Source organism: Nyctereutes procyonoides, unplaced genomic scaffold, assembly GCF_905146905.1.
Source record: "Nyctereutes procyonoides isolate TBG_1078 unplaced genomic scaffold, NYPRO_anot_genome, whole genome shotgun sequence".
In the NCBI taxonomy this organism is placed as follows: domain Eukaryota; kingdom Metazoa; phylum Chordata; class Mammalia; order Carnivora; family Canidae; genus Nyctereutes; species Nyctereutes procyonoides.
In genome coordinates this window covers 27,620,649-27,644,928 of record NW_026575131.1, presented here as the reverse complement: position 1 = coordinate 27,644,928, position 24,280 = coordinate 27,620,649, and the positions used below count along the sequence as shown (strand labels likewise).

At 39.1% G+C, this 24,280-nt stretch overlaps 1 protein-coding gene across 2 annotated transcripts in view; it reads left to right on the top strand.

Moving 5' to 3' along the window:
• Positions 1–24,015, top strand: part of SYNPR (synaptoporin) — a 295,671-nt gene extending 271,656 nt beyond the window's left edge. For both annotated transcript variants that reach the window (XM_055342695.1, XM_055342696.1), the window contains 2 exons: positions 16,552–16,743; positions 22,321–24,015. In XM_055342695.1, the coding sequence (XP_055198670.1) occupies positions 16,552–16,743; positions 22,321–22,578 (450 nt within the window). In that variant the 3' untranslated portion in view covers positions 22,579–24,015. The remainder of the gene's footprint in view (positions 1–16,551; positions 16,744–22,320) is intronic.
• The last annotated feature ends 265 nt before the right edge of the window (positions 24,016–24,280 follow it).

Genomic DNA, 24,280 nt, shown 5'->3' with positions numbered 1-24,280 from the left:
GTATAAGAAATATGTAGTGAAAAAGAAAAATACATTTCCAACCTGCAGGCTGTCTACTGCCATCCCATCAAAAAGCATCAGGAGAGGGCAGCCTAGGTGGCTCAGCAATTTAGCGCCGCCTTCAGCCCAGGGCGTGATCCTGGAGACCCGGGATCGAGTCCCATGTCAGGCTCCCTGCATGGAGTCTGCTTCTCCCTCTGCCTGTGTCTCTGCCTCTCTCTCTCTCTGTGTCTCATGAATAAATAAAAATCTTTATTTAAAAAAAAAGCATTAGGAGAACAGAATGTTCTATCTCGGCTTCCTCAGAGTCCCACAGTGAGAGCATCTCCCTGAACTGAAGTAATCCCAATGTTGAAAGACACGTGTTTTTCATGTGTGTCTCCTAAACACAAGCCCACAACCTCATGCACAGACAAAAGTAAGAACACTGCGCACTCTGGGAGATTGAAAGGTTTATCAAAGATTATTTCAATTCTTGGGGATTTTCTCATTACAGAATGGTTTTAGACCCCATCCCCACCTGTTATGAATCAACTCTCATATTTCCAACACATTTTAAAAGGTAATTGTGATTGCAAGTGTAAATTTCTTTTTAACTTAAGCCACACACAATTACCTTCACAGGTACCATAATTTGGCTTTCACATTCTCTCAAAATCATCAAAATAAAGTACTTGCAAAATGTTTATTTCCCAGGTGTTTTCCAGTAGGCTAGATACCGTTTGCTGCAGTGCGTAAACAGAATGGGGGTGGTTCTCAAAATATGGAACCGGGATATTGCATACTTACTTCCAGAATGGGTGCAGCTTTCTTTGTGCTCTTTAAAAAATGTTTTCTGTTTGGCTTCATTTTTGTAATAGTAAAAATGATTTCTGAAAAAGAAGGAATAATATTATGAGCCGCACTAAACAGGGGCAGCTCTGCAAACTGATAAAAGGTTATTACATCTTCAGCTAATTTTTGCAAATTTGTATGGAATCAAGGTCCTCTTTGTGACTAAGAATATCTTATATGGGACCTTTTCTTTTATAATAACTAGTTTCTTCCTCTCATCAACATGATGTAATATGGCATATAATGAGATCTCATTACAACATTTTAATATACCACAGGTCAAATGGTGCCCACATAGGCTAACTTCTCCAGACCAGATTCTAATAATATACATTTTAACTAAGTGCATATTATTGGACTTTTGTCTGATAATGTTAGTCCTAATCCCCTGAAACTAGTTCCACAGGTTTCATTAAGCAGCTAGTTGAAGAAGAAGAAAGAGGAGAAAGAGAAGGAAAAGAAGACAGGAAAGAGAAAACAGCATAGTTGTGTTTCTTCTTTATTTATTGAAGAGATTTTTACTCTATCTGCTTATGTCTATTAGAAATAACACTGAAATAGGAGCTGCAGCAATTATAAAAATATATTTGACACTGCTTCAGTGAGGCATAGTCTTAGTGAAGCATTAATGACTGGAGGTCCAGGCTCTGGAGTCAAACCGTGTTTGTGTCCTGGTTTCACCACTTGCTAGCTGGGTGACCTTGGGCAATTTATTTAACCTCTCTGTACCTCTGTAGCCTCACTTGTTAATTGATGGTAATAATAGTCTGACCTTATCACTGAGAATTAAATGAAGTTAACACTTAGTGCAGTGCCTGGTATATAGAAATTACTCAACAAATACTAGAAGAGAGAAAGTTAAGAAGAGAGTTACCTTAAAATTGAACTGGGAAGGGATCCCTGGGTGGCTGAGTGGTTTAGCACCTGCCTTCCGCCCAGGGCTTAATCCCGGGGTCTCGGGATCGAGTCCCACATTGGGCTCCCTGCTCCCTGCATGGAGCTTGCTTCTCCCTTTGCCTGTGTCTCTGCCTCTCTCTCTCTCTCGCTCTCTCTCTCTGTGTGTCTCTCATGAATAAGTAAAATATATTTTTAAAAATTGAACTGGGAAAATGAGACCCACCTCCATGAAACTGAGGCCAAATGGCAACGTATGCAAAAAGGTATGAGAAAGCTCATTGAGAGTACGGCCGTGGAGGGCAGTGGAGCCAGAGCACATTGGGAAGTTTTTATGCAGGAAGTTTCTTCATAGTCTAGGACCTTGTATCTCACAGTTTGTGCATGGACCAGAAGCCCTGGCATCACTTGGAAGTATGTTAGAAATGCAGACTTAGGCTCAGTCGGTGACTCAGTCAAGTAAGCATCTGACTCTTGCTTTTGGCTCAGATCATGACTCAGGGTCGTGGGATTAAGCCCATTTCAGGCTCCACACTCAGCATGGAGTCTGCTGGAGGTTCTCTCTCCCTCCTTCTCCCTCTGTCCCTCCCCCTTAAAATAAATAAATAAATCGAAAAGAAAAGAAAGAGAAAGAGAAAGAAAAGAAAGGAAAGAAAGAAAGAAAGGAAGGAAGGAAGGAAGGAAGGAAGGAAGGAAGGAAGGAAGAAAGAAAGAAAGAAAGAAAGAAAGAAAGAAAGAAAGAAAGAAATGCAGACTCTCAAACCTACTCCAGATCTACTGAGTGAGAATCTGCACAAAATCCTAGGAGATTTGTGGCACAGGACGTTAAGAAACCCCGCCCTAGAACACATCTCCCACCTCAAAGCTTCCGGGACTGTCATTATTTCTTATCACACACATCAATGCTTATAAAAGAATAACACTGGGGAGAGGGAAACTCTACTCCCAAACACTCCCACTGTAAAAAAACTGTGAATGTTAAATTCTAACAGTTACATGTTGGAAATATGATAGAATTGACAAAAATAAGTGGAATCAGCTAAATAAAGCATGAAACATAAGTTATGATTCAATTAATATTTATGCCTAGACAGGGTAAAAATCACAAATATTTATTCATCCAGACTGAAAATGAAAACCAAGAAAACATATGAAGATTCTCTTTGGGAGGATTTGGGCAGGAGTCCCTGGTACCTTCAGAATTACAAAAACATGTATTCCCCTAGAATGTAGACATTTCACTCCCATAGTCGCCCTGCCCATCCTCCTCACACACACACCAGTCATGCAGTGTTTCAGTGACTTACACTGTATATACAGCATACATTGCAGACAGACACACACACACGCAGACTTATCACACTTCGACACTGCTTCATACCTGCTTTCTTTCTGTCCATAGGCCTCTGCTCAAATCTTGCCTGCCAGAGAAAAGGAATCTTTAATCTAGAATAAATCTGTGGGAAATGGGTTAAGAACAAAAGGGGAGAGTCAACGGTGAAAAGAGTAATATCTATCATTTGTCAGGTGCCTTGTTGTACAAGACACTGTCCCATAGATTATCCTTTTGTGTTTTTTCATTCCTCCAATAACTCTCTAGAACAGGCTGTTAATTCTCAACTATTTCAATTGAGGGAATAAAGGTCTATCAGGTCAAATAAACTATCAAAAGCTATTCTGTGAAGGAGTACCTGGGTGGCTAAGTTGGTTAAGCATCTGACTAATAATGATTTGGGCTCAGGTCATGATCTCAGGGTCATGAGATTGAGCCCCGAATTGGGCTCTGTACTGGGCATGGAGCCTGCTTAAGATTCTCTCTCTCTCTCCTTCTGCCCCTCCCTGCCCTCCTCTGAAAAGGGGGGGAAACCATTTATGCATCTGAGAAGCAGCATAACTGAGACTCGAACCCCTAAACTGAGACAGAGTAAAGCCAAAGCCTATGAATCCAGTGGCCATCTTTTTGAGGAATGGCTTCTACTTTGTAATTCAAATGTAATATTTTCCCTCACTTTCACTTGGTATGATGAGTGGCGAAGTGGCAAAGGAATTTTCCAAAGTCAGAGTAAATTTAAGCTGTGGATGGTGCAGGATAATTTCCTTCTTGGTATTTTAGAAGTTCTTCATTTTAACCATCTGTTGCGAGCTGACAGATGGGTTGATATGTGACAGAATAATGGGTCTTCAATTCTAGGAAGGCATAAGGAATGCTTAAAAAAATAGCAGCTCTTTTCATGAACCTAGCTGTGCTAACACTTGCTCACTTGCAAAAAAAAAAAAATTGGTGGGAGGGAAGTGTGAAATATAATCATAATCATTCCCCTAAACAGAAAGTTTCTCGCAATTGCCAAAGGTCAAATCCAGTAAAATATGCCTATTCTAAAATTATGCTAACGTTTCCAAATCCAGTCATGTGTAAAAGGGCATATGGGAGGGAAGGGATAATATATATAAGTAAAATAATAAAAACTCCCTTCTTCCAGCTATTTAATTTTCTTTTTTATAGGCAGCCAGTGTCATGAATTTCTTATATCTTTGAGATAACTTAGGAGACATGCAGATTTTGGAAATCCAGATGATTTCCAAGTGACAATGCCAAATGTGAGCTCTCTGTCCTTTCTTCTCCCATGCAGTGGATATATCTGAGAAGTCATATGTACAGCAGACATTTGACTAGGCATTAGGGACACAGGTGGTTAAGTCCCCAAAGGACCTACAATCCAGTGAATGAAACCATGTGAAAATAATTTAAATAACACATACTATATAGTTTCTGAGAACATAACGATGATCAAGGCATTCACTGATCATAGCAGTGGCTCATTCTCCAGGCAGAAGTTCCTCAAGTGGCCTTCCAGGTCTTAACACGATGATTCCAGTTCTTTTCCAATCATGTAGAGCAACCAGATGAAATATTCACGTATTCACATCTGGTTGTTGCCAAAACTCCTCATTGATGCCAAATAGGTTTGAAGCTGTACCCACAAAGAACCAGTGGATCAAACTTTAGACTGCATTAGCAAAATTTTAGCCATATGCCTTGAACCTCAGCAGAGTGAATCTATTTTCAAAAGAACATCAATATACAGATTGAAAAAAATAAGTCGGGATCCCTGGGTGGCACAGCAGTTTGGCGCCTGCCTTTGGCCCAGGGCGCGATCCTGGAGACCCGGGATCAAATCCCACATCAGGCTCCCGGTGCATGGAGCCTGCTTCTCCCTCTGCCTATGTCTCTGCCTCTCTCTCTCTCTCTCTCTCTCTCTCTCTCTCTGGGACTATCATAAATAAATTAAAAATTAAAAATTAAAAAAAAAAGAAAAAAATAAGTCATTACAGCTGAATTCATGGTCCAGTGTCACTGACAAAAAGAGCCCATGTCATTTGAAGATTGTATCATCTTCACCACCATCATCATCCCAACCATTAATGCAACAATTAAAATATTTCAGTCTCGATGCTTCATATTTTAATTTAATTTAATCTTCACAACAATCCTCTGAGGTAGGCTTACATGTTACAGATGTGAACATTGAATCCCAGAGAATTTTAAATCCATGATCAGGTTTGCTTTTATTGCATTACTTCCAGCCATGCATTGCAACTCTTCTAAATCTTATCTGGGAGATATCAGTGCTGTAGAATAGTAAGTTAATAATAGGATTATGTTTTCAAAGGAGTATTTGACAGCCTAGATTTATCTCGACAGTTCCTTCCCACTCTAATATTATGTAATTCTAAAGGAGGAAGATGTGCTTTCTTTCCACTTGCAGGGAAGATGATGGCAAAAGAATACGGAGCAGAGACCAGAGAACAGCTGACTTGGTTCAGAAGGTGGCACCTGAAAGGTCTGCCAGCATTTTCTGAGTCAAAATTTCTCAGAGTAGCTTACTTGACATGATTTCCTATAAAATGCATCCATTTTTAAATATAGGTTGGAGGGAAACCTAAAAATATTTAGACAAATGAAGAAATTTCTTTGGATATCTGATATTTTTACTATCCATCCCTCTATTACTTGCCACTGTATGGAGAGAAAAAGGTAGTTGTGTATCATCTGTTTTTTAAAAAGTGTGTGGTGTTTCTGTGTGTCTGTGGTTCCACGTGTGTGTGTGTGTGTGTGTGTGTGTGTGTGTGTGCGCGCGCAACTCCCAAGTTTTATATATAAAAAACTGTGATGGAGTAGGTTTTTTTTTTTTCAAGTTTGTTTCTTTAATCTAAGTAATGTCTACCCCCAATGTGGGACTCAAACTCATAACCTTGAAATCAAAAGTCACATGCTCTTCCGACTGAGACAGCCAGGCGTGTAGTGAAGTAGTTTTGATCACACAGTGAGAGGACATTCTAGCCCAGCTAGAGTCCAAACCTAACTGCCTTTGACTCCAAGCCTCCCCCCACATCTCCTGTATGCCACACTTCCTCCAGATGTTTCATCTACTGCTTGGCATCTGGCATTTTCCAGATACGTTTACAATGCCCAGAGCTTTATGTCAAGTAGACAAAGCTGGTGGATAATTGACTAAATCTTAGCATTTTTACCTAGCTGATTCAATGGCAGCCCCAAAAATACTTTGGAGGTGCTTAAAAAAACCATAAAAATAAAAAATATTGATAAGATGATCAATAAGTGTCTCCAAATTGCCAGATTCATCCTTGACTCACAATGCAAAGGTGATTTTTTTTCCCTTGAGTTATTTTTAAGATGTCCAAACTGATTTCAACAATTGACTCACAAAGACTTGAGCATCTTACTTGTTTTCTGTACTTACTGGTAGATGTGTCAAAACCAGTAACCAATCATTTGGAGATAATGCTGTTTTCTGTATAAGTTAGCAACTCACCTGGAAACAGTTAACAACCCTGTAGCTAGACTTAGGAATTTCTAAGAACCTGAGGATCCAGAAAGGCAGAAATCCTCTTCTGCCACCACTTAGATGCCTCTTTGGTGATTGTTTGGCTTTCCAAGAGGAAGAGGATTGCAGCTGAGCAAGTGCAGAGAGCCAATAGCCTCAGCAGACATGCAAGCCACCAAAATTCTCAATAATCAAGCACTCTTTCCCTCCTCTTAAGCCTTTAACCAAGCACTCTTTCCCTCCTTTTAAGCCTTTCTCTGCTAGCAGAATGATTCAATAAATCTTCCTGGTCTTGACCATTGTCAACGTGCATACTTCTTGGGCGTGTAGTATAAGCAGGTAGTAGAAGTTTGGGCTTCTCAGCCCAAAACACCCTCTAGGCACCAATTCATAGACCATCCAGGAAAATCATTTTGTTATGTCTTTATTATTCCATGTGTTGAAAACCATCCAAGGGACAAGCCTAAAAGGATTCTGAATGCAACCAGATCCATGCAGCTTTCCCTGCTTCCCTAGACTAACTAGTGCTACTCATTTTTTTTGTTTTTTTTCAAAACACTGAGTCCTTTTCCTAAAAAGCCATTATCATCATCTGCAATTACCTATTCTTCTGTGATTATTTGAGCACAGTCTCTCCTCCAACAGATGAATACTGGAATCATGTCTGTTTTTATTAATTACTGTATTCCAAAGACCAGGCACAGGTCGGTTCTTATTGGAGATTTGTTGAATAAATTAATGAACCCACCTGATTTATTTGACCATCAAAACCCATTGAATAATACCAATATACTTTTCTATGCTGTTATATATCCAATTATACAAAGAATTTTCCTCTACCTCGTGTGTGTGTGTGTGTGTGTGTGTGTGTGTGTGGTGTGAAAATTCACTGGAGGCTTACTATGTGTCATTAACTAGTTCAGGCATCCTTGGCAAAAACACTGTGAAAACATGTTATTATTGCTCCTTTTTACAGATAGAAAAACTGAGGCTTCATTGAGTCCCAAAGCTAGTTAGTAAGAGTTGAGATTTGAGCCCAAGGCTGACTGATTCCAAAGACAATAGACTTAACCATTATGTGATGCTTTCTTTTCTAAAACCCTATATATAATGAGACCTACCTCACAAATCCTTAATGAAGATTAAATGGAATAATGTATATGAAGGCCTTAGCACAGTGTGTGGCTCAAAGTAAGCACTGAATCAAGCAGTTGAATAGTTAGCAAATATTACAAACAATACTGCTACAATTATTACTAATTTATTTTGAACAGTTACTAATCTTCTAATATTACTATGAACTTGTTTTGAAAGGTTTGTGCTATTTGTGGTGAAAAGGTTAGGCAGGGTCAATTAGATATCAAATCAGTTTTTTAAGGGGTGTTCTTAATATTGATTTACAACAACACTGCAGTAAGCTAGTGAAGACTGTCCATTCTGAGGTTGTCAAATAGCCAAGAATACTTCCTTTCTTGCACAAAGATTATGAAATCAATTGTGTATGACTAAGCTAAAAGGAGAGAGGCAGAGGATCTTTTAAAAAGTCTTCTTTTGGGATCCCTGGGTGGCGCAGCGGTTTGGCGCCTGCCTTTGGCCCAGGGCGCGATCCTGGAGACCCGGGATCGAATCCCACGTCGGGCTCCCGGTGCATGGAGCCTGCTTCTCCCTCTGCCTGTGTCTCTGCCTCTCTCTCTCTCATTCTGTGTGACTATCATAAATAAAAAAAAATATAAAAAGTCTTCTTTTCATAACAAAAGTTAAAAACAAGAAACAGACGGCCCCAGTTCCACAGCTGAGCAACCACAAGTCAACTGATGAAGTTCTCTGAAGAACAAGAGAAAGTGCTGTGTGTCAATCACAATCAAATTTAACTTAATAGGAAAAGAAATAAAATCTTACGTTGATTCTCAAGCATAAGGTAGAACTCTTCGCACATGAAACAAGATGACTGATTACTATCCGGCCCCTAGAACAGATGATCAGCATCCACTACCTCTCTCGTTTTGCAAAATTTTGATTAATTGATGGTGTGACAATAGTGCATCTTACAGTAATAACATAAAACAATCAGATAGTGAAGAGAAAGGAAAAATGCAAACCACTTGAGGACTGATTCCCTCCTGTTCCTACTCTATTTTTTGAATAGTACCTATCCTATAGTGGGAAGATAATAACTATTGGGCAAGTGATTAAGAAAAGGAACTGATAGAGCAATGGACAAATGAAGAAATGAATGGGATTTGGAGTCCAACTGATCTGGCTTTGGTATGCAGTTCCTCTACTTGCTACCCTAAGCACTTTTCCTCTATTAATAAAAACAAAAAAAAAAAAACTAAGAGCTACTTTGCAGGACTGAGGTAAGGAAAAATTGAGGTGCAATATGGAAAACTTTTTAAGATCATGCCTGACACATATTGGGCCCCCCATTAAAACTACTTTGGAATATAATGAAGTTCACCCTCCAGCAAGGGACACCAACTTTGGAGCTCAGCAAACCTTGTTTGCAAATGGAGCTTCGCAACTTAATGAATCTGAAAACTCTTGCAACTCACTTCATCTTTCTGAACCTTGATTTTCTCATCCGTAAAGTGGGATAAATAATAGTGGTCTCAAAGTGCTATTAGGCCAATTAAAGGAATGATGTATCTGATACATAGTGTATCATATCAGATACATAGTGTCTGATACATAGTAACCCTCCAAAATGCTAACCTAAAGTATTAATATTGCAACTTAATTTTTATTATGAGTCAATAAAGTCATGGGCCTTTAAAAGCAATTGAGTTTTTTATAATAGATTAAGAACCCAGATTCTGGAGCCAAAATCCTTGGCTCCAAATCCTGGCTCTGTATCTTTCAAGCTGGAGTTAAGTAATTTATCCCATCTGGAAAGTGGAACTGTATATTTCATCCCATTTCACCAGCCACCATCCTGCACCTATCCTGAGAATAGAGGGGTCAAGTCAGATTTTCCCCTACATTTAGCCTAAAATGCAGTCCCCAGTGTCCCTGTGGTCCATCCCATCCTGTGGTCTGCCAATACGGAAGGCCCAAGCCTCCTTGGTCCCACTGGTCTGCCTTCAGACCTCTACCAGACCACTGGGGCCATGCATTGGACTCCTATATCAACCCACATATGGGATCCTACAGGCCAGGAGAGACATGAGAGGCATGCTGACCTTGGGAAAACTAGGCTGAGAGATGGCTACTAGGGTCATCTCAGGCCAAGTTCCAAGAGAAAATGTGACATCCATGACCCCAAACAAGAGAAGGAGCATCACTCTTACTGTGGATGGACATGTACTTCCATTTGTTAACTGTGGTTTAAAGCTGAGCTAACACAGTAGCAATAGCAATGTGGCTACGGACAGCTGAAAGGTGAGTGATACAAACTGAGCTGTGCTATAGTACCCACCAGATTTCAAAGACTTCATACAAAAAAAAGTTAAATATCTTATTCATAATTTTATATATCCAATTTTATTATATAAATACATATACTGTCTTAATATAATTAATTGCACCATTTTCTTTTTGCTTTTTTTTTAATGGAACTACTAAGAAACTTAAAATTACATATATGATTCACATTTCTGGCTCACGTTCTGTTAGACAGCACTGACCTAGTTTCAGCGTTCCCTCCTCAGGATGGGGCCTTATAGGCCTTTTCCAACATCAGCTATTCTCTACCCTGCTTCTGTCACCTAAACCATGAATTATTTGCTATTGCTCTTTTAAAATTATTTGCTTAAACTTAAACACAATGTCATTTTGAAGAAAACCCTGTACCACTACCGGATACAGAAATCTAGCATTATTTGTCATAATTAGAAAATAAACATAGAAATGAATCAATGGAAAGTAAAGAGTACTGTATTCCAGCCAGGCACTATTGCTTACATGAAGGCTCTGAGCCTGGGGCCAATTTTCTTTGATAAATAAGTGTTAAATATTTGTTAAATAGATGTTAGCGACAGATTAGCACCCAGCTGAGACTTTCTTATTTACTCCTCAGATTGAAAGAGAATTGTGAAGAAAAATGCCTTTCTCAGCGTTAGGGAGCCCAATGTTATTTATTTCTATGACTGTGTTCCACAGTAATGGGTAACTCAAACTCGGAGAAAGCATGGGCATAATGGAAAAATCACTCACTAAACATGGTGCCCAATGCCATGCATTCAAATCCCAGCTGTGACAACTGGGACACATCACTTAACTTCCCTGCATCTGTAAAATGGGTATAATTATCTTCACCCTCTTGCAATTATTGCGAACATCAAATGATCTTCTGCTACATCATGTTAAAAACTGAAGACATTCTCCAGAAGTCAGAGGTCACTATCATTCATCTTTCAAATGAAATAATAAAATAAACCTGCGAGTGGACAAGAAGTTATTCTACTCAGACACTGTTTAGCTCTTCTCTCTTCCAGCACAAATCCCAAGCTCTGTCCTAAACTGAGCCTCTATCTTACTGTTTGATTCTGTGTTTCCTCATTCACAACTTCATCCCAGGATTCCTGAAATCTGACTTAGCAAAACAAATCCAGTTACACTGGGGGTAAGGGTGACTCGTTGGACTGCCCTGTTTCTGGTATAGGCTCTTGGCATAGGTGTCAGCCACAGAATAAATAGCAAAGCCACGGAGGAGGCAAAACAGATAATACTATCATTGGAGCTGAAGTACCGAGATATTTGCTAATAGATAGAAATAGGAGAATTGACTATTCTACCAATATCTAGTGTGCCACTTTCGGGGGAGATAGAGACAGGTTTACCTCCTTCTAAAAGATTCAGTTCTCCGTCACCAAAGATGATTCCTTCCTATGCCCCAGGGTGATCCATGACAAGCATCTTTAATATATTAAATTACATTCTAGTATGAAAATGAGTTTGCTAGCAATAAATTAGAAGTGAGGGCAACAAAACACAGGCAGCTAATGAAGTGGAAACCACCCAGCCAACCATTAAGCCGGGCTGCTCCCTCTGTTGAGGAGGCTATATTCTTGGATCACTGAACACACACTTAAAACATACTGCAGAAACACTACCAGGTAGCATGGCAGTGTTCTCTCAATACAGAGTGTCAATGTTCTTTAGGTACAGAGTGAGACCAATAGCTCAGAGCATCTTTTATAAAACACTTAATGAACCTCAGGCAAATCCACTTATCCCTCTCAGCCGCAGTTATGGGTTGTTGTTTTTTTTTAAATCTGTAATATGGGGTTAATAACTTCCTCTGACTACTTTTTGGGGTTTTATTGGGACCACAGAGACCCCAAGTGTGAGAGGTTTTTTTTTGAACCATAAAAGCACTCTAATGAGTGCTCCCCACTGTATGAGAATAAAGAACACAAGCAAAACCAGCAGGAGGTAGCTTCAAAGGGTTAATGTATGCACATAATAACCTAGCAGTAAATTTACAAATTTTCCTCTGGACTTTATTCCCTGCATGCTATTTCTGTTAGACAGACGTGGGGCAGCAACATTTATAAACAACCAGGTCCTTGTCTGCACCTTCACAAGAGCATTCCCTCTCAAGTGCAAGGCGTTTACCTCTCCTGATACAGAAGATGGTGTAGGTAGACCATTAATATGGCATTAATGCCAAGGGAGTTATTCTACATTCTATTTAACTTCAGGTCCTCTAGTTAGGTCAGACTAGCATTTCCTTAATATCCCTCTAACGCTTGCTAATCTCCCTTTTAACAAAGATCCTAGGCTCTAAAGCCTTGTGCAAACATCCCCAGCTAGAGTTTAAGGTATTTTGTTTCCACCGTAGAGCACTAATGTTTGCAATTCCTTTCTATCTATGACAAGTTGTATTGGTTTGACATTATAGTACACACATAATTTCCATTTAAGATGACCTTATTTATGTAAAAAGGGAAATTCGCTTTAAATGCAATATGAAACGATAACACAAGAGTATATGGATAAAATAAAAATTGTTTAGGTAGTACCAAAATGACTAAAAGGACATCAGCTGAGGTAATTGTGTGCATAAAACACACCAAAGAGCATCTTTTCCCTGAGCTTTTTAGGAGGTTCATGGTACCTGCAGTAATCAAGCCAGGCATTAATTATAGGTAAAGTATTTGCCCTGTCTCTACTTCAGTTTTCTCATAAGAAAAGTAGGACTAACATCAAGTACCTATGTTGTAGGATTAATGATGTCTGTAAGTGCTTAACAGAGTGCCTGGCATATAGGAAATGCATGGTGAACACGGGTGACCGCAGCTGTGTTGAGGCTCCAGAGACAACTTCTAGTTGGGGACAGCTCCTGGTGGACGCCCTGCCCGCTGAGCTCTAGCAGGGTTTAGCTAATGGGAGCCTCAGCAGGAGGTTGGAAGGGAGGAACATGGGTCAAAGATTTACTCTCACACCACACTCCCAGCAAGTGGCCTCTAACTCAGGCTCAGTGCCAAAGCCAAAAATCTTAAAAAGTTCAGGCTAACATATTCTATATCTAGAACTTCTTACATAATCTCCTCATCTTCACACTTTGCTTAGTTGTGGAAAACCGTTTGAGAATTACTTTCTGAAACCATTTGCTGTGAAACTCTCAAATCTAATGACATTTATTATTTGATCTAATTATAAATCCTGATGCTGCTGTAAGGACAAAGAGCCATCTGAAGTTCTGTCAGTCAATGTCTTGATCACATTACCACTTTGATTTTATTTGGTGTAATTTTAAAAAAAGGTATATTCAAAAATACGTAAGTTTAGGGGCACTTGGTTGGTGCAGCTGAAGTGTCTGACTTCAGGTTTCGGTTGGGGTCCTGCTCTCAGGGTCATGAGAGGGAGCCAGACGTCAGGCTTAGCATGGGGTCTGCTTGGAATTCTCTCTCTCTCTCCCTCAGCCCCTCCCACTCATGCTCTCTCTTTCTCTCTCTCTCTCTCTCTCTCTCAAATAAATAAAATCTTTTTAAAAAGTACATAAGCCTATATAAAACAAAAATCATCTCTAATCCTACGACCACCACTTGGTAAACTCTTACACAATGTTATAAACATAAATGTAGATATCTTATCAAAATTGGGGCCATTTTGTATATGTCTTCCTTCTTTCCTTCATTCTTTCAATAGATGTTGATGGTAACTCTTGTGCCAAGACCCAGCAATGAGCAAGGTCCTTGCCGTCATTGAGCTGACATCTTACTGGGAGAAATAGGCAAACAAACAAACAAAAATGCATTCTCACTGCCAGCAACCATCTTATGAGACAGATACCATTCCTGTCTAAGTGAGCTAAACTGAAGCTTTTACAGTGAGCTAAACTGAAACTTCAAGTAGTCTAGCAAATTGCCCAAGAACACACAATTAGTGAGTAGTAGGGTCAGGATTCAGCCTCAGGTCTAATCTGATGACAGACTCTGAGTGGTTAACTAGTACAAGAGATACCGTAGTATGATATACTGATGTCTCTTTGTGAAATGGTACTAGGGGTAAAAATTTGGATGCTTTCTCAAATATAACATATTTACTTACCCTCGAGGCCACAGATACTTGACTTCAGTCATGAAGTTTATTTATGCAACATGACTCATTACTATTTGTCATATCTAAATTAATCAGGACTTCAAGTCCAACTTTTGAACTTTTTAGTGTAATTACTTTAAATAAGATCAATATTCCTTTAGCAGACATGAGAAGTATAGAATCGTCAAGCTCACAGGTACTGGAAGGAGCAGGCCAGCTTACATTCCTGGCTCCATCACTTGCTAAGTTCTTACTCTGAACAATTTTACTGAACCCCTTTAGTGCCTCCATTTCCCCAGCTGTTAAATGGGGACAGGATTAGCCCCTGTTTCACAATGCTGTGGTCAGGATTAAATGAGTTAATGCATGTAAACTTGGGATAATACTTCACACATAATAAGTGCTCCATAAGTGTTAGGTGTTCTTACTATTATTAACAAGTCTAAACGTTTTGATATTATTTTCTTCAATTTCCAGTGGAGAGATCTTCACATGACTCTTTCCTGTTTCCCCATCCTAACACCCTTTCTCAAGTCTATTTTTAAGTACGATGAACATAAATAATGATGGCTACTCTCTCATAATTGGAATGATAGGGTGTTGATAACCCCTAACAAATACATAACAGCAAAAGAGCAGGGTCCATATTTTGCATTTCTCTAATCCCTCAGAAGACTGTGCTCAATACCTGGCACGTTACTCAAAAATGACTGTTTGAATGAATGAATGCATGAATGAATGCATGAGTGTCCAGATTGAACATGAACCTAAATTTGTATTTGACACAGTCAACCTGGCTTACTTATTTGTAACCATTCCTCCAGTTTGTAATTCAGACTCAAAACACTTGGGTCTCTTGATTCCAAATGTTCTTATTGATTGCTGTAGATATTGTATTTGTTTGCCTCTTTATATCACCATTCATTCCAAAAACAATTTAACATAGCTTCCAAAGATGTATGAAACTCAAACTGGAATTAATTAAAAATGAGAAGGGAAAAAAAGGATGGTATATAAAACAAGGCTGGGAATAGGGTCATGCCATGCCATAAAAACCCTATGAGTGGGTAACAAATTGGCCCTGAATTTTGTAGAGCCAACCTAAAAAGTTCAACTGGTAAGTAACATGATTTGCAACAGCCCATGGATGAAAAGATAACAATTTCTCAGAAGATTCAGCCATTCTTAGAAGTGGACAGTCTAGAACATTCTCCACAAAAGTCACGCCTAACAAATTCCATCATGATAGCATCCTTACAGTGTGAGAGTTGTTTCCTTAGAATCGATCCTGGGATCCTGAAGAAAAGTAATTCAGTCACGTCATGAGAGAAAACTAACCAGGACAAGTCAGATGTGCCATGCCTTTGGGTAGAAAAGAGACACAGGGCAAGTTTTTTACTTGATGGGTTTATCATTTAGAATAAAAATCTTTCTATTGGTATAGCAAATACACTATTTTCCTTTACAGGTCAATGTTTTTCATATACTAGGTAGGCAGTATGCAACATTTTTATTGTAGTCAAGCGTAAATACAGTAAATCTGGAAAAACTGTCCTATATTAGAACATGGTCTGCTTAACTTGGACAGTGACTCCCATCCCCATCCGCTCTGAGTTATGAGGGAGGGTATGAGAAGTAGCCCAGAAGGTCAGAATGTTTCCTCAAAATATTCATCCTCTTGCATCGAGAGATGTTTCATAGGAAAAAAGAAGCGTCTTTCCCGTCACAGCAGATGGTTTTCTAAGTCAAACAGATCTGGATTTGAATTCTGACTCCACCTCTTCCTATATGTTACTTTATCTCTCTGAGTCTCGATTTTCTCATCTTTAAAATGGGTATTAAAAATACCATCTAACACAATATTTGTAAGGATAATTTTATATAAAACCTCTTGCCCATAAAAAGCACTCAAAACATTACGGCTGTTATTACCTCCCACTTAACACAGTCCCAAGCATACACTAGATCACACATAGGTTTGTTAAATGGAAAAAAAAATGAATGAGCGAATGAATGAATATTGCTATCCAGAAGTCTTTAACAATCAGCAACTCTCTGTTTGCGGTCATCATAACATGGTGGTTAAGATCATGGGCTTAGATGTAGGCTTGCCAGGTTTGAGTGCTGACTCATCGCTGACTTATTTGTGGGCATCTTAGACAAGCTGTTTGACCATCCCCTGTCCCAAATTTTGTCAGCTGCGACTGTGACAATGATAAGAACTTCCTCACAGGGGTGTTGCAGGAACAATTAGATGAGGGTTATAAGTATGTAACATCATTCCTGGAACATAGCAAGCATTCAGTAAATATTACTGTTATTTATTTTATACAAATATAATGTCACAGAACTTACTTTTGTTTTCCAACTTCTCCCTGGTTCCAGTTCTATGAGATCTAGGAATTTTCCAAAAAAGCAAGCCACAGAGTCATTCAAAGTAATCATTTCTAGAATTCACACTTCTTTTACTGTTTTATCTTTGTTTCTGTAGGACTTCATCGTCACCGTAGTCTTTTCGTTCTTGTGGTTGGTGGGTTCATCAGCTTGGGCGAAAGGACTGTCTGATGTCAAGGTCGCGACGGATCCCAAGGAAGTCTTGTTACTGATGTCAGCTTGCAAACAGCCGTCCAACAAATGCATGGCTGTCCACAGCCCTGTGATGTCCAGCTTAAACACTTCCGTGGTATGTTTTCCTTGATGCTTTACCTCTCAAATCTTTGTTGGCCATTCAAGTCAATAGGAAAAATATCTCAGAAGTCATCTTGGAGGTTTCTGCCTCCAAAACTAGGCCATTATAAAAGGCGATATTTCACTCCAAGATGATCCTCTGGTCTTCAAGTTTTCTATTGTCAGAACCCATAGGCTTTAATGCTGCCCATTACGGGTCTTAATAAGAACCCAGCAGGTATTGGCAGCTGTTTCTTGGATGACAGTCAAAATTCTAAGCCAGAAGCAGATATAAAATCTGAACTTTTAAGGCTGAAGCCTGCCAGAAGTTAAAAGGAATATTTGATGGCAGAGAGGTTTCCCGGGAAGAAAACATTGTTCAAGCCACACATCACTAGAATACATCCAGTTGATTGTCTGGAGAAAAAAACACGCAGACCTGTTAGGACACAGGAAGAATTGTGTAGTATAAAAAATACTTGTAATAGTTATGGTAATTTTTTTATCTCCATGTTCCTAGTTTAATTGCCTGGTAACTTTGGAATAGCTGAACTATATTAGCTGAACAAAGTCAAATATTATCAAATGTATAGCTCTCACAGGAAGACAGAAAATCTGACAGCTAGCAGGGCAGCTAAATTGGATTCTTGTGTTATTTTAAAGAAAGAAACTGCGTCTAAGAAAGACAGAAGGTATAGCAAAAAACAGTCATTACGGAAGAATAGAAGACCCTTCACTGTTTGCTGAAGGAAAAACATTCTTTTGCAATTCCTAAAAATAATTATCTTTACTTCAAGGTTAATTCATGTTTCTACAGCTTTCTGAAATTTACAGGCATTTCTGAAATGCCTTAGAAGGCATTTAAGAGGAGGGAAATGGTTGCTAATTATTTCCTGATGATATGATTGTGAATCCTGCCTTGGTGAGAGAGTAAACATGGAACAAAAGTGTGTAGTCTCATTATAATTTTTGCTCATTGAGGACCATACCTTCAGCTGAATGCATGGAGGTGTGCATTGAAATATAATCTCCTGCTTCTACAGTTTGTTTCTAGACAGTGCTGAAAGAAGGTTATTGTAATTTGGATCTCAAAATCTAAGAGAACAATTAAAAAATAAATTTATTTTAAAAATCTAAGAGAAAAAAGAGAAAATCACCCGATGTGTTTGTTCAATTAATAATCAATCTTCTCATACATTATGGCATCCTACATAGTCTATTTAATTCTACCTCTGATGTCTCTAACAAGTTTTAGACCAGGCGACGGGAATTTTGAATGAGAAACAATGTGATATGTCTCCTAAAATCAAAGAGAGGTATTTGCCTTTCTCTGCCTGACTGATTTCACTTAGCATAATACCCTCTGGGTCCACCTATGTTGTGTCTCAATTATACTCAAATTTTAAAAAAGAGAAGAAAAGAAAATATCCACTAAGCTCTACATATACATATATAATATTTTTAAATAAGATATATAATTATTTTTAAAAAATCAAAGAGATAAATGGATGGAAACCAAATAGCATGTTCTATGAGAGAGGACAGGTCTGCTGCTATTGCCATTATGGATCTACATCAGTTAAGGATCCTCCAGTTCCTAGTGACAGAAAATTGAATTCCAGATAGCTAAAGCAAAACAATCTGCTTATCCTTAACGTCTGTTCTCTGCACCCCACTTCCATACCAATACCTGTATGTGCTGGAATGTTTGAGTTACAAGTAACAGAAACTGACTCTGACTAACCTCATCAGGAAAAAAAAAAAAACTTTGGAAAGGTATGAAGTAGCTCAGAAAATTGCTGAAATCTGACAAACAGGTTCTAAAAAAAAGCAGCATCTAGAGCAGGACCAAGGTTCTCAATGTCAGATCCCAAGGAATATTGTATCTGACTTTGCATTACTCTGCTTCTGATTTAAATTTCCAGCACAGAGCTCAGGCCACTTGACTGCAACTGGGCTTTGCGAAGGAAACTAAATTTCTATTATCAAAGGCAGAGGAAAAGAATATTAATCTGCCAAAACACAGCAATTTTTTTTTTCATTACAAACTCATTTGTCTTCAAATCCTATTGAGCTAGCTTTTCACAAAAAGTAAAAGTAATTAGAAAGACACTAGAAATGTGTTTTGTAAGGGCAGAACCCGGGGCCAGGAACTGCCTCAGCTCTCTCTTTTTGAACGTCTGTTACATTACTGACACTCTTCAGATGCTTTTTTTTTTTTCTTTTTCCCGTTTACACAAGAGAAGATAGCAACTCCACAGTTTCTGAGTTTATATTTTTTATCTTTTTTTTTTTAAGACTTATTTATTTGAGAGAGCTGGGGGCAGGAGGTGCAGAGGGAGAGAGAGAGAATCTTAAGCAGATTTCCGGCTGAGCACTGAGCTCAATCTCACAACCCCGAATGAGATCATGACCAAGAGTGGGATGCTCAACGGACTGAGCCACCCAGGCACCCCTATGTTTCCTTTTAAAGAAATATCTTGGTTTGAACTAAAACCCCAAATTTCTGGCAGAGAATCTCATTAGCTCATCTTGGGCCAGGTGTTCACCTTGGCTGGGGTTAAGGGAATTGTGCAGAAAAAATATGGCTCACAGAACCAAGCCAACTTGCCTACTAGGCAAGCGTAGGCTTTGGAGAAGGAACCAGACACACCACAAGAAGTTACAAGTTACTGGTTCAGCAATAGCACTGATATTTCTACCTGGGTAACAAGCTTACTTTCTCCAAAGCATTTTGGCATCTATGATTTCATACTAACATGAATAGGCAAAGAGCTATCCAGACATTTCAAACGCAGGTGGCTGTGGTGAGGGGATTTGCATAAGACTTCCCAAGTAGTGACAGCAATGCCAGACTAGTGCCCAGCATAGGACAGATGTTCAGTAAGTGTCAACCAAAAGCTGCCTCTACAATACCTCCATTCTCCTAAATGTCACATAATGTTAGACCCCAAAGGGTAGGAAGAAGATTTTTTTTTTCTTCTCTCAACTTTTCTTTCAAAAGTTCTCTGAGCATAACTGTTCTATCCATAATTTCTACTGCTGCTTCTCTGGGTTCATTATAGACACTCTGGACACCTCTTTTTGGCTAATCTAGGTCTCATTTCTTCATTCTTCCTCATGCTATGCACAGTTTCTTGCAGTCTCCCCTTAAATGGCAAGAAAAGAGTAAAGGGCCCATATGCCCCTAAAATGTCACAACCAGGAGCCTGTGATCCCAGTGTGATGATAATGGAATAAGACATCACTGCTCCTGACACACGCCCGTGGAGACACCTAATGTATGTTCTCACTTTTAAGTTGCATTTCTCTGCTTTCTAGGTTCTTCTTGAGCATACCTTACCTAGAAACCAAGTAGCAGCAAACAAAAGGGAGGAACCAAGGAATAGGAAACATGAAATGGGCTCCGGGCAGAGCCATCTCTTCAGATCTGAAAAGATTCCTTGATAATTTTTTCTACTCATATATTGACATATACTTACAAAAACACAGTTTAATCAAGATCCTCCCCTTCAATGGAAAATAGCCTAGTTCCTGTACACATGGATGAAAGGTCCTGCATGTATATTGGAGTTTTATCAGTCACTAATTACCTAGTTCATTTTGATCACACAACTGTAATCCCGTGAGTACCTTATTTATGCTTTGTATCTTCCTCGGCAAGGAGCCGGAGCATGGCATCAAATAATGTTAAACAAACGTCAGTTAAAGTTAAAGGAAGAGGGGATCCCTGGGTGGCGCAGCGGTTTGGCACCTGCCTTTGGCCCAGGGCGCGATCCTGAAGACCCGGGATCGAATCCCACGTTGGGCTTCCGGTGCTTGGAGCCTGCTTCTCCCTCTGCCTGTGTCTCTGCCTCTCTCTCTCTCTTTCTCTCTCTCGTCTCTCTGTGACTATCGTAGATAAATAAAAAATTAAAAAAAAGAAAAAGTTAAAGGAAGAAAAGAGGGTGGAATAGGAGAGAGGGAAGAAGGGATAAACCACTCTTTTAGATCAGGTGAGGGCCTAAATACTGCTTGGGCTGCTGACATCCCTTACTGTCAAAGTCTTAAGTCAGTTTATGCTGCAAAGAGCCAATTGAATACAATTCATGGAAATACTTGGGAACATACTCAGAGCATAGCTTACAGTCAGTAAGCATTTTCTAATATGTCTAGCACCATCTATCAACTTTACACATGTTCTCTTTAATCCTTAAAACTGTCACCCAAGGAAGGAATAATTGTCTTCATTCCATATAAGGGGGGGAGCTGAGGTCCAGAACCTAACTGCCTTGTCCAAGATCATAGAGCAAGAAAGTGCAGGGTTTAGGCCACTCTGATCTCAAAACCCATGGGATGACTCCAAAGTTGGCAGTTAGTGTGCCCTGATCCCCCTGTTGCTAAATCCTGAAATACTTTGGTAAAAAGCCCCTGTTCCAAGGCCTCAGGACACCTCATCTTGACTACATTAGCCCCCCCACTCCCACCCACAGGGCACTCAGGACCACCCTATCATCCAGCAACCAACGGATAAATTTTGGCCCAGTAAGGGACTTCTAGCACCCTGTGTTCCAGAGTGATGGTGGTGGCCCAGACGCATTTTGATTGATGATTGTCATGCTGGAGTGCTTACTTAAGATAAAGCTGTCATCACAGCTTTATATCATACTGTTGTCTATCCCCAGTAGGGAGCTGTTAAAATTGACTGCCTGTGGTTAATTCCCAGGTCAACCAATGCCCTCTGTTCCGTTTAGGGCCTCTTGCATCAGTAAACAGTTCTGCTTCCATCAAATACTCAGGGCTTGGGGAGTCAATGCCTGATCCTCTGACTTATAAACAATACCCTTTGGGAGAATAAGAGGAATTTCTATAGGAAAACAGCACATCCAGTTCTTAGGAAAACATCTTCTCTGAAACCTGCATTTCATTCATCATGTGATTTCGACATTCATCTCTGAACGTGAGAGGCACAGAAAGTACAACTATTCAAAGTCACAATATGTATGTACATTATCATTCATGTGCTCACCTGGATACCACCTGTACAAATCCTTATACCATACTTCCATCTTTAGTTGATTCACTTTTATAGCATTACAAGAACTGGAAGAGTCATATCTCTAGCCATAAAGGGAAGGTAATCTAATAAATTAATGCACTATCATTAAAATCAAAGTTCTCAACTCTGTACCCCCAAAGGCCTCTTATATAATGAGAAATACCTCATTTGGGGAGACAGTAACATTTAAGTAAGGGCTCAGACTATGGAGTCAGTCAGATCTTGACCTTCATCTACTACTTACTAAGTCATGTGACCTTAAACAAGATTCTTGCCCTGAATCTCAGTTTTCACATCTTTAATATGGGTATAATAACAGCACCTTCTTCTCAGACTGAATGAATGGATATACATTAAGCCCTTTACACAATGCCCAACAATGGAGTAAGCATTCAATAAAAGTCAGATATTCTAAATGAAATAACAGATCCAAATGAAAACTTGGAAAATATCTCAATATTGAATGAAAAGTATTGTACATATTGTGAAGGATTTTTCTGAAATTAAGATTTTTCTTGCGCTTCTATCAACTCATTTGTTCTGATTCTCCTTCAGGTCTTTGGGTTCTTGAACTTTATCCTCTGGGCTGGAAACATCTGGTTTGTTTTCAAGGAGACTGGCTGGCATTCCTCGGGACAGAGATATCTTTCAGACCCAATGGAAAAGCACTCGAGCAGCTATAACCAAGGCGGGTACAACCAAGACAGCTATGGGTCAAGCAGTGGGTATAGCCAGCAGGCGAGCTTGGGGCCGTCCTCAGATGAGTTTGGTCAACAGTCCAGTGGCCCCGCTTCTTTTACCAATCAGATTTAACAGGTAGTATTTGCAGTCTTCTGGAGATAGCCTCACCACCTTCCATTCTAGTAGCAGAAGAGTTTTATAAGAGTTTCAATCAATTCTTAATGCAGAGGGTGTTGAATGTAAATCAGATATCTGTAGTCCTCATTAAGGCAGAAAGGCCTGGGTTATGATAAATGGTACTTAGAGAGGAGACGACATGAAGAGATACATTATTCATCATAGATGCCTAATTGGAGAGTACCTTGTTATATACACAGATACTTTTATGGTCGTTTTGTAGGTGTGTTGAGATAGTAAAAGCATTTTGTAGCTTAAAGTCTCTAGTATGTATTATGCATAAAGTAAATTATATAGCACTGTGTTTCCCTAAGCGTTTTGATGCGAAAGATGTTTTAATGATTTCTATAAGACTATTTGGTGTATCACATGTGCATGTGTCATTGTGTTTGGTTTCAGACCCTGTAGGAATGTGAGTCTCCAGGTATTTGTTTCAGACAGTTACTCTGTATTTTTTTTTTACTTGATTAGTCAATCAGTGCTCATATGATTTAGTGCATGAATAAGCATTTTCTCTCAAAACGAACAATTGAACTGTATTTATGAAAATTTTCCAGTTTGCACCATGAATTTGTTAAATGGACGTTTAAAGAAAAATATATTCATTTCTTTGTATACTTGCAGATTTGTCTCTTTGGCTTTACCCAATTCTGAATGCATTGTAACTAAGGTTTGGGATTTTTTTCCCTGTTAGTCGATATTCAGTGTTATATATGGCAACTGCCCAATATTTATTCTACTTACTTAGCTAAATATTTACATTCTTGTAACTTTCTAAGGTGTTTTGTGGCTCTTATCCAATGGACCATGAACAATAAGCCCAATAAGTGTTTGTGTTTATGGAATGTTGTTTTCTTAGAATCATAGAGATGCAGATATCAGACACCATAGCCGAGAAGCTATTGTGCCAACATATTAATTTATAAAAGATGTTCTGTAGAAACTACACTACCAGCTAAAAATTTTAAATCCTATTTATTTGTAAAGTTAATATGTTTCTTGATCCAATTCTTAAAAATTCTCAAGTCACGGCTTAACTTACTAATTACTGATTCTGATTTGAGTGTTATCCATAAATTAGAAATGACTTCCGTGAGCGACTCTGATCCCAAAGAGGGTTCTCATGAAATATTCCTCAGAATGTATTCATTATCAAGAAAATGCCAATCTTCGCTTCTTTGTTTTAACTTGATTGAAACATCAAGGCCCAGCAGTGAGGGCAAACCGTGCATCTGTATTTCCAGATAAAAGTTGTTATCGATGTATAAACTCTGTGTGATGTGATGTTGGAAGCATTTTAACACAAAACAGCCGTGTTTCTTAGATGATATCTGTAACCAGTTTCTGGATCCTGTTGGATAAATCTGTATTGTGATATCTATTTGACCTTAATAAAGCTATTGCTTACAGTGCTGGCTGGATAGTGCAGAATTACAATAGAACCTGATTAGCTTTAACAGTGAAACAGCAAGGTATAAATGTGCAATGTTTCCAGTCTCTTCCCCTGCCCTTGTTTCCAAGCCCAAGGATGCTCCTTCATTGGTTCTCCCATTTGAGGACCCCCTCTACACCCACTGCTATGCAAAGCGCTGGGGATGTGAGAGTAGGAAAAAATGGAAAGGGGCTCAGCTTGAGAAGCTGACCTTGTATTAGGAGA